Here is a 12,060-nt window from a genome sequence, read left to right as displayed (position 1 = left end):
TTTCTGGTGAACCGTTTCTTAGTAGTCCCTACCCGGAGATCCAAACACGGAAGCTAGTTTACCTCTGGAATATTTTACCACAGAAATCGTCTCCCATCTTTGTTACATGAAAATGCAGAGAGGTAGATTTACTTGGAAAAAAAAACAGCTGTAGTTTTCCATTGTTTTCTTTCAGCTCCGCAGTACTCATAATATTGAATATTGTTGATATGGCCATTTAAGTCCTCCTGATCTCTGCCCTTAACAATTATTAATTTAGTTTCGCAAAGGTAGTATGCTGAAATTGGTAATAGTATATGAAATGCTCTAGTTTTCCATGCTGAAAATTCATCATCCACCCCTGCCCAAAATCCAAAGAGTGATTTATTACCAAATTGTCTTTTGATTTCACCACTTGCCGTAAAGTCTATGAAGATTTCTTCTACAGCAGTTGAGAGCTCTTCAGGAGTATTTTGAAATGGATCCCTAACCCAATCATAATTTGCTACCCAGTTGTCATCAGCAGGAAAATACTTTTTAAAATTCTTTACCAGCATGGCTAAATGATTTTCAATGGTTACAAAAACAACTTTCACATATTGTTTTTTAATATATTTTTTAACACAAGTTTTTAACACACTGTAACATATTCATCCACATTTGCAAATATTTCTAGATTTTTTGCTCCACAATTCCAATTTTCTAAAAAAAACAAATATTAATTTTATCACTCAAGTGCCTAAATCAAAATGGTAGTATTAAGCAACAGTAGAATGCATCAACCTAAATGCAGTTGAAAGACTGATACTTCTATTTAAGGAAAAAGAAAGACGGAACTTTTACATAGCTTTAAAGAGACAAATGATAAATTTGCAGAGATTAGATTACATTCACTCAGAATGAGGATCATCACTGTATGAGGTGATAACAGCTGACAATAACACCACTAAATCTTCATGCTGTTAAAGAGATAGGTCAGATAAAGATTACACTTCAAAATTTGCAAACCGACAGAGAAATCAAAGCATGGTCAACTTGACCATTTGTAGACAAGAGCCAAGTCAAAACGTTGGTTTGTTAATGGGGATTTCTTCCCTGAGCCTGAAGGATTCATTTAGCCAGTTTAATAATATTCATATACATCAAGGATGAAAATTTATTTTATAAATGCCTTACATGTATCTAAAATACAGGAGATATTCATACCATACATAACAGCCGACTATAAAGTCTTATGACAAATATAGTACATAGCAAAACATGACAAAATGACTAATCCATTAATAATCCATTTCCATAATACAGAGTATGTTAAATTTTCAGAAAACAACAATTATGTTCCACATTGGAACTGAACCACCCTCACAATAAAACTATACCTACTAACTGCCCAGATATTACTTCAATAGATAAGAAGTAAAATATTACATATTTTACAAGTATAGCATTCAAACCGAAATAATACTGAAGCCACCTGGAATGAGAAGAATGCAAAATATTGGAAATTGGCTGAGGGCCAGGAAGAGGTGGCTCAGAGGGGCATATCAGCTAACCGAAAGAGAAAGTCGGTGTGTCTCAATGACGCTGAGGAGACTCCAAAAGGAAAGCCCCAGAAGGGGGTGAGTTAGGGTGGGCAGAGACTGCTGCCATGACACCCAGATGTGACTGTGTTTTGCTTAACAGCGAGGATCAGTTTAAAATAAAGGAATCTGGCTGAAGAAATAAACGAAATACAGAAATAACAGCAAACATTAAGAGACTCCAAAATAATTTCAGCAAGTGGAATCATCTAAAAAAAAAACCAAAGTCTTCATTAAAATCAAATACACACATGCACCTCCAGAAATCAATCATTCAAAATACCTGCCCAATAGCACAAATTTTTAAAAAGAAATTGATAATATAAAGACAATGATTTGTGTAAGTGGTAAATGATTATAACCTTTCTAAAACACTTAAGGAAAGACAATGAAAATAATAATACCAAAAATAATGATAATGGTGAAAAAAAAAATCATCTAAAAGATAAAGGTACCTTAATATTTACATAAACAATAGCAAGGAAAATAATGACTTACATTAACTCAGGTTCAGAAACAGTTTCATTATTACTCCTGCTGACATCTTTGACTGATCCCTCTTTAACTTTATGCAATACTTCTGGTCTAATAAATGAACCACTTTCTTCAGCAGGTTTGAATTTTGACATTAATTTTTTTGAAGTTTGTGACCATGAATCAGGAACCTAATACAATAATAAAAATCAAGCATTAGAGGTAAAAAATTATAATCATATTAAATTAGTATCTAGTCAATAAGTGCACATCACTTTAAAATAACACAATGGTAAGTATTTGGCATAAATATAGAGCTTTGTTAAGAGTTATACTTACAAATACAGCAATGAAAAATATTGAGTTTTATAAAAAATCAAATTTCTTTTGTGAATTCTTGAGAGTTTCAGTTTATTTCAAGAAAAGTTGTAGGAATTATAATAAGATATTCACAAAAGATATATTCTGCCTCTTTTTCTGTAGTGCAATTCAATATTCCATAAGTTCATTTAAAATTATATAAAGAATTAATATTTTGGTAATTAAGAAGAGAATTCTATCTTGTCATTTAATGCTGTCCCCCCCAAAAAAAATTCAATTACAATACAAACTCTCAGCAAGTGACGAAAAATTTCTTCAAATTATGAGCTGAACTAATGCTACTTAGAATTGAAAATATTTTCATAATTTCATTAACAGGGTGGAAAAAGGATTGTGAAGGAAAGAATTTATATAATATATTACTACTGCTGACAATCTCATCAGTATTCTAGACGGTCCTTTACAGAACTCCATAATGAAACAGCTGTAGTCTTTTCTAGCATACAGCTGAGATTTCCACTACTTTTAATTTTTTTTTCCTAATGTGTATACTGCAATCGTTTAACCAGTGAACAATAAGCAGCAATCTCTCACACAGCCCAGTGTGATGAGTATGAAACATATGACATGTAAATGAGGTGTAATCTTGTACAGACTCGGCCGACCATTCCTGTGACATGTGGTTAAGACTTCATTTATGCTGTAAAATTCCACTTGCAAAATCTACTAATTAAAATTTAGCCTAAATTAATTAATCAAGCTTTTCTAATTTCTTTATTTTTTTTTTTTTTTTTGTCTTCAGTCACTTGACTGGTTTGATGCAGCTCTCCAAGATTCCCTATCTAGTGCTAGTCGTTTCATTTCAGTATACCCTCTACATCCTACATCCCTAACAATTTGTTTTACATATTCCAAACGTGGCCTGCCTACACAATTTTTCCCTTCTACCTGTCCTTCCAAAATTAAAGCGACTATTCCAGGATGCCTTAGTATGTGGCCTATAAGTCTGTCTCTTCTTTTAACTATATTTTTCCAAATGCTTCTTTCTTCATCTATTTGCCGCAATACCTCCTCATTTGTCACTTTATCCACCCACCTGATTTTTAACATTCTCCTATAGCACCACATTTCAAAAGCTTCTAACCTTTTCTTCTCAGATACTCCGATTGTCCAAGTTTCACTTCCATATAAAGCGACACTCCAAACATACACTTTCAAAAATCTTTTCCTGACATTTAAATTAATTTTTGATGTAAACAACTTATATTTCTTACTGAAGGCTCGTTTAGCTTGTGCTATTCGGCATTTTATATCGCTCCTGCTTCGTCCATCTTTAGTAATTCTACTTCCCAAATAACAAAATTCTTCTACCTCCATAATCTTTTCTCCTCCTATTTTCACATTCAGTGGTCCATCTTTGTTATTTCTACTACATTTCATTACTTTTGTTTTGTTCTTGTTTATTTTCATGCGATAGTTCTTGCGTAGGACTTCATCTATGCCGTTCATTGTTTCTTCTAAATCCTTTTTATTCTCGGCTAGAATTACTATATCATCAGCAAATCGTAGCATCTTTATCTTTTCACCTTGTACTGTTACTCCGAATCTAAATTGTTCTTTAACATCATTAACTGCTAGTTCCATGTAAAGATTAAAAAGTAACGGAGATAGAGAACATCCTTGTCGGACTCCCTTTCTTATTATGGCTTCTTTCTTATGTTCTTCAATTGCTACTGTTGCTGTTTGGTTCCTGTACATGTTAGCAATTGTTCTTCTATCTCTGTATTTGAACCCTAATTTTTTTAAAATGCTGAACATTTTATTCCAGTCTACGTTATCGAATGCCTTTTCTAGGTCTATAAACGCCAAGTATGTTGGTTTGTTTTTCTGTAATCTTCCTTCTACTATTAATCTGAGGCCTAAAATTGCTTCCCGTGTCCCTATACTTTTCCTGAAACCAAATTGGTCTTCTCCTAACACTTCCTCCACTCTCCTCTCAATTCTTCTGTATAGAATTCTAGTTAAGATTTTTGATGCATGACTAGTTAAACTAATTGTTCTGTATTCTTCACATTTATCTGCCCCTGATTTCTTTGGTATCATTACTATAACACTTTTTTTGAAGTCTGACGGAAATTCCCCTTTTTCATAAATATTACACACCAGTTTGTATAATCTATCAATCGCCTCCTCCCCTGCACTGCGCAGTAATTCTACAGGTATTCCGTCTATTCCAGGAGCCTTCCTGCCATTTAAATCTTTTAATGCTCTCTTAAATTCAGATCTCAGTATTGTTTCTCCCATTTCATCCTCCTCAACTTCCTCTTCTTCCTCTATAAAACCATTTTCTAATTCATTTCCTCCGTATAACTCTTCAATATATTCCACCCATCTATCGACTTTACCTTTCGTATTATATATAGGTGTACCCTCTTTGTTTAACACATTATTAGATTTTAATTTATGTACCCCAAAATTTTCCTTAACTTTCCTGTATGCTCCGTCTATTTTACCAATGTTCATTTCTCTTTCCACTTCTGAACACTTTTCTTTAATCCACTCTTCTTTCGCCAGTTTGCACTTCCTGTTTATAGCATTTCTTAATTGCCGATAGTTCCTTTTACTTTCTTCATCACTAGCATTCTTATATTTTCTACGTTCATCCATCAGCTGCAATATATCGTCTGAAACCCAAGGTTTTCTACCAGTTCTCTTTATTCCGCCTAAGTTCGCTTCTGCTGATTTAAGAATTTCTTTTTTAACATTCTCCCATTCTTCTTCTACATTTTCTATCTTATCTTTTTTACTCAGACCTCTAGCGATGTCCTCCTCAAAAATCTTCTTTACCTCCTCTTCCTCAAGCTTCTCTAAATTCCACCGATTCATCTGACACCTTTTCTTCAGGTTTTTAAACCCCAATCTACATTTCATTATCACCAAATTATGGTCGCTATCAATGTCTGCTCCAGGGTAAGTTTTGCAGTCCAAGAGTTGATTTCTAAATCTTTGCTTAACCATGATATAATCTATCTGATACCTTCCAGTATCGCCTGGCTTTTTCCAAGTGTATATTCTTCTATTATGATTTTTAAATTGGGTGTTGGCAATTACTAAATTATACTTCGTGCAAAACTCTATAAGTCGGTCCCCTCTTTCATTCCTTTTGCCCAGCCCGTATTCACCCACTATATTTCCTTCCTTGCCTTTTCCAATGCTTGCATTCCAATCTCCAACTATTATTAAGTTTTCATCTCCTTTTACGTGTTTAATTGCTTCATCAATCTCTTCGTATACACATTCTACCTCATCATCATCATGGGCGCTTGTAGGCATATAGACGTTAACAATCGTTGTCGGTTTAGGTTTTGAATTTATCCTTATTACAATGACTCTATCGCTATGCGTCTTGAAATACTCTACTCTCCTCCCTATTTTCTTGTTCATCACGAAACCTACTCCTGCCTGCCCATTATTTGACGCTGAGTTAATTACTCTAAAGTCACCCGACCAAAAGTCGCCTTCCTCTTCCCACCGAACCTCACTAATTCCTACTATATCCACGTTTACCCTATCCATTTCCCTTTTTAAATTCTCTAGCCTACCAACCTTTTTTAAGCTTCTAACATTCCACGCTCCGACTCGTAGAATGTTATTTTTTAATTTTCTGGTGACCCCTTCCTTAGTAGTCCCCACCCGGAGATCCGAACGGGGGACTATTTTACCTCCGGAATATTTTACCAAGGAAGGCGCCTCCATTATTGTATATGTGAAAATGCAGAGCCACATTTTCTTGGAAAAAAAAGCAGCTGTAGTTTTCCATTGCTTTCAGCTGCGCAGTACTCAGAGGACTGAGTGATGTTGATACGGCCGTTTAAGTCGTCCTGACTCACGCCCCTAACAACTACTGAAAGAGCTGCTGCCCTCTTTCAGGAATCATTCCTTAGTCTGGCTCTCAAACAGATACCTCTCCGATATGGTTGCACCTTCGGTCCAGCTACTCTGTATCCCTGAGCACTCAAGCCCCCTCACCAACGGCAAGGTCTCATGATTCATAGAGGAGGAATTTCTTTATATCTTTAAACTATTAATGTTTTTTTTTTTTTTTTTTACTTATGATAATTGGGTGCTGAGTCAAAGGTTTTGCTTTAATCGCTATCAAAGAGGTAACAAATTTTAGACCCAATATCATGATTGTGCAAATCAGATCCAGTCTACCATAAAAATATTATTAAATAGAACTGAATTAATTTCTAATATAGAACAAAATTCAGTTGTTCCTTAAAAACACTTTTCTACACATACCCTCTTGGTAATCTAATTGATGGTATTCATTCAACCACATCTGCATTGAAAAAACTTTTCCCACATTACTATATGATTCCAAAGGAAAGCATCATAATGTAATAAGGATCCAAAATACGTGTGGTAACCCAAAATTAAAGCATCTAATGACAGAAACCTTCTTAACTGATAAAACAAAAGGAGTTTTTGTATTAAATTTATTACATAAAGAAATAAGAAGTTCCAGTTCAAATCTGAATCAACATGGTTGCTAAAGAAGCTGGTTTTATGACATTTTTTAAATAGGAATAAAAATTATCTTACTAAGTACTTTTATACTTTTTTTTTTTAATTTAATGTTTAAAGAACAGTTTTTATTGACATTAACAAATAGATTTTTGAATGAAAAAACCAATATTCTAAATCACTCAGGGACAGCTTACGTTGAAGGCAGAAGAAGACAAAAAGATGTATCAACAGATTAGATGCTTAAGAAATTATTCTCAATAAGAAATAACAATTTATAAAAAACAAAGGCAAAAATGGTCCTAAAATTGGCTGAAGAACACCTACTCAAAGCGCTTAATAGCATAAGTGAATACAACAGTACAATACCAATCAGAAAAACCATACTTCAAAAAGTTAAAACGTATCACTTATATTCAAAACAGACCTTATTATACCACAGAATTCCACCTTCTTGGATGCAAGGATTGACTGATTCAATCAAACACTTCATTTTACTACATAATTTATGAAAAGCATATCAGTAAATAGATTAGTAGCATTCATTGTTGATTTCTTCTTGTGATTCTTCTTGTGATTTCTTCTTTGTGATCTTTTGATTTCTTCTTGTGAAATTTCATTTCAGGGAAATGAAATTTTGTTTTCTAAACTCATCAATCTTTACTTATTGTACAATTCTCTTTAAAACTGACAGTGGCAGCAACAAAGCAATGAACCTGTAACTGCTACTAGATTTCTAGACCTCTTTTTAATAAAAGAATCATTTTTTCCATGTTAAAAATGCAGGGAAAACTCTGGAAAAAGTAACAATTACATTATTTTTTTTATTATAAACTTAAAAAATATCTTTAAGAATGATACATGAACAAAATCAATCACGCTGAAGTTTATTCTTTAAGGAAGAAACAGCATTCAGTACATCAACATCAGAGTAGAGATCAAATTCAGCAAGTACATATCTCTCATGATTAGCAACAAAAGGGAAAGTCAAACACAACATGAAACATCAATAACCACACCCGTTAATGAATTCATAAAAAAAAAGAATAAAATTACACACCCAGCTAGGGACTTAATGTATAAACCTTTCTTGACTATAAGATAAGAATTATAATGAGGGGTTTTCACTTCCCTTTTTAATAATCTTCCAATATTTTTAATACTGTTGCTAGATAATCTTATTTCCTTTGTACAATCAGTACTTTCTAGATTTTGAATCAATTACAAATTTTGGTTTTTATTTCCTTAACATTTTACCTTATATTTGCATATCATAAAAAACCATTTTCAAAAAATATTTGGATCTCTCTTATTCATTTTGTAACTTCATTTTTCTTTGAACAACGGTAGCTAAACTTCCCAATCTGAATACAGCTCTGAACATATATTCAGAAGCTATGAAAAGTTTTGAAATACTCATGACAGAAACTATTTACAAAATTCAGATTAAACACCTCTATCACCATTTCAAATCTCTTCAGGAACTTATTTCACTCAGTAAAAATATTCATTCAGCTTAGTGTCAGGTGGGAAATATAGAAAACTCAAAAACAAATTCTGATCCTGATTTAATGTACAGTAACAGCTTCAAAATCTCTTGTGACAGAATTAGGAACAGAATGTATGAGTCAGTTCTCTTTTTGAAAATATAGAAATTCCTCGACCTCTCCTGTCATACTAACAAACTCTGAAACCACATCATATTCATCCAAACAAATATGAATATAGAATGTATAATATTGATATCAACATGTCAGTAAAGCCTGTGGCAGACTAAAGATTCCAACCCATTCATACAACTCTTGTCAAAGGTAGGTACTTTTGACAAGTAATGAGTGTAGATGCAATTCATCCAATTTAGATTTTAAAAAAACTCCTAATATTATAATGAAATATGCAAAGAAAATCAGGAAACAAATTGTAATTGGTCTTCCCAAAAAAATGAAGGTAAATGATTGGAGATTTTAAAACTTTGTCAGAAAGATTGAGTTAGATGATGTTTCAACTTGTATGAGTAAAAGTTACCCATTTGTGAGAAATGGTAATGAAAAATTTTGTTTGTGAGAAATGTTCACTGCTTGCAATATAATCAAAACCATCTTCAACTGGGCAATGATAACACGAAAGCATTTTTTCCTTAAGAAAAAAACATCCTCAAAAGCCTCTTGGTAAAACTAACAGACTATCATTTGCATAGCAACCAGTTAAGTTCAAGAGAGTATGAGGAAGACAACACTATTGCAAGTATCTCTAGAAGCAAGACCAAGAAATGACAAATTAAAAATTAGTAAATGGTAAAAATGAATTTACTTCATGAATCATTACAAGCATTACAAACATGTCATCTTCAATCAAACACCAATTCTGATTATCCACTAAATCCAATCCACAATCCACTCTTCTACCATCTGTAGTGTAAACTAGTGGAAAAGATTCATTATCAATTAAAAAACCACTTTCTAGTTTTATTACAGTTGATGCCATGACCAGTGTGGCATGTTCTACAAACATGTATAATTTCAATATATTAATATTTGGATTAAGTGCAACCATCACCATTACATTCACATTTTTCATTGATTAATTATCAAAAATTTAGGTTGTGAAATTTTTTATGTAACAATACTACATTAATGTTAAAACAAAAAATAAAGAAAGTTATAATAAAGTTTGAAATTTTACCTTATACAAAACTGGTTTTAATACAAAGCAATCTTCCATTAAAGCAATAAATTTATCTGCATCAGATAATCGTGAATATGGACCAAAAGAAATTCTGATTGAACCAGTTGGCTGTCCATCAACTAGATCAACATTATCACCACAGACATGACCCTCCTAAAAAAATCACACTAAATTAAACCTACTTTTTTCTTCTCTAATTACACACCATAGTTTTCAAAATTAAGATCTAAAAATCACCCAACAACAACAGATAATCAAACATTAACTAGTTTTAATTAAAAACTACATTATAATTATTTTATAAATAATTAATAAAGAATAATAAATTTATATATTTTTAAAATATAAGTAATATATAATAAAAAAAAATATATAATTAATATTAATAGCAAGGACTATTCCAAAAATGACTTCAGACTGACTGTCAAAAGTAAACTGGTTTCCACATTGCAGTGGAAATTTATACTATTATTCTGTAACATACAGAATAATAAATAATATAATATAATAATAATATACTATTATTCTGTACAACTTATACTATTTATTCTGTAACATATGCCAATCATTCTTGCAGCACATATAAACCAGACGTCAAATGAACATGGAACCTGTCATTATCATTTCCAAAAACCTTGAAGTATATGGCATGAGCTGATTCATATAAAATGAAACACACTTTGCCATAAATTCTATTGACAATCATGTTCTATTTATAAATTAATAAATATTTTATTCTGATTGGTATGTATTATTAAATTACATACATCTTTCGTTCAAATCCACAAAAAAGAAGCCCTTCCCCAGAATTTGCATCGATGGATCAGGCGAAACCATGGTAAAACCTTATTCAGAGCAACTTCACAATTACATAAAAAATAAATACAAAAATACATAACATTACTGAACAAGACAAAAGTATATTAACCCCTCAATAGCTTTAAAACCGTTCCAGATAGAACAGTGTAACTTTCAGGAGAAGATATTGGTCAACTACTTTTCCTTTTGACGAGAAATAGAACTTCAACCTCTTCTTGGGGGTGGCCCAGGAGTTGTAACTCAAAATATTTTAAATGGTAACACCCTTTGTATGACAAATTTTAAAAGTCTTTAAGACAAGAAAAATGGTATAAATAAAACATTGGTGCAATGTCTGTACCCAAAATAGCGACAGATTTTGAAAAAATTACATTAATAATTTATGGAACTGTTATCGCAAATAAATAAATTTATAAGAATCTGATTAAATGGATATTATAGAATAAATTTATTTAAAAAAAAATTTATTAAGCATAATTTTTGCTTATTTACTTACAATTTATTTTAATAAATATTTTAAATGTCCTCCTTCTGTTTGACAGTGTGCCAGTAAGTTGTAAAAGGATTATACTGCAATATTCAATGATTCCCTAGTGATATTTTGTGCTGATTCTCAAATCCTATTTTGTAAATCATCAATACCTTGGGGCCTAGTATGATAAACAATACTTTTCAAGTGGCCCCATGGAAAATAATCCAATGGTGACAAGTAGAGGTGATCTTGCTGACCATTCTATTTAACCCCTTCAGTCCATCCATCTTCCAGGAAAAAAGCATTTAAAATTTCACGTAACTGAAGACTGAAATGAGATGGGCACCATCTTGTTGAAACTTCTTAAGAAGTTTCAACTGAAACTTCTTAAGAAGAATCGGAAGCTGAGGATAACAACATTTTGAATGTTTTTGGAATACTATTAGACACAAAGCAAAGCCTCATATTTCACTGTGTTTAAATTTCCATCAATAAATATAGGCCCTATCAATCGTCCACAAATCTAGTGTCCAAAAATTTACTTTGACTGGATACTGTGTGTACCTCACGATACCACTGCGGATTAATATCAGTCCAGTATCAACAATTATGGCGATTTACATTGCCATTTAAAAAAACTGTGACCTCATCACTAAAAACTGATGTTTAATATATTAGGATATGCACAAATATTGTTCATTATAATTTTGCAGAACTCAAGTCTTCCATCATAGTCATCTTCATTAAGTTCTTGCACCAGACAGATTTTGAAGGATTTGATACTTTCACTTTTCAATGTTCAAATCACTGAACTTTGGCAAATGTTACCTTCTCGTGCTGCTATTAGAGTTGAGAAAAGAGGATTCTCAATAAATTCTTGCATAATCTCTAACAATTTATTATTTGTAGCAGATTTAGGCCTCCTGATTTTCCTCTATTCTTAATGCACCCTGTTTCTTCAAGTCATTTGATGGTTTTTGGCACTGTACTTTTTGAAATAGGATTACAATTATTAAATGTTGCATTGAACAATTCACAAACTTCATTATACGACCTAACTCTATCAACAAAGCCCCTCATCATTAAAAGTGTGACTCTCCTGTTCACTAAGTGATATGTGACCAGAATGAATGATATGGTGAATGTTACCAGATAGCAAGAAAAAACTAACTTAGTAATAAATAATTACAAAAAAGTAAAAAG

The 12,060-nt window shown here is 32.2% G+C and overlaps 1 protein-coding gene across 4 annotated transcripts in view; it reads right to left on the bottom strand.

Annotated features, from left to right (window-relative positions):
- mal (molybdenum cofactor sulfurase) overlaps nucleotides 1-12,060 on the bottom strand; it is a 71,055-nt gene that overhangs the window by 22,133 nt on the left and 36,862 nt on the right. For all 4 annotated transcript variants that reach the window (XM_075356057.1, XM_075356058.1, XM_075356054.1 and 1 more), the window contains 2 exons: nucleotides 9,564-9,719; nucleotides 2,058-2,224 (listed from right to left, as the gene is read on the bottom strand). In XM_075356057.1, coding sequence (XP_075212172.1) covers nucleotides 2,058-2,224; nucleotides 9,564-9,719 — 323 coding nt within the window. The remainder of the gene's footprint in view (nucleotides 1-2,057; nucleotides 2,225-9,563; nucleotides 9,720-12,060) is intronic.

The sequence above is a fragment of the Lycorma delicatula genome, chromosome 2 (assembly GCF_047948215.1).
Source record: "Lycorma delicatula isolate Av1 chromosome 2, ASM4794821v1, whole genome shotgun sequence".
In the NCBI taxonomy this organism is placed as follows: Eukaryota; Metazoa; Arthropoda; class Insecta; order Hemiptera; family Fulgoridae; genus Lycorma; species Lycorma delicatula.
This window is presented reverse-complemented; position numbering and strand designations above follow the sequence as displayed.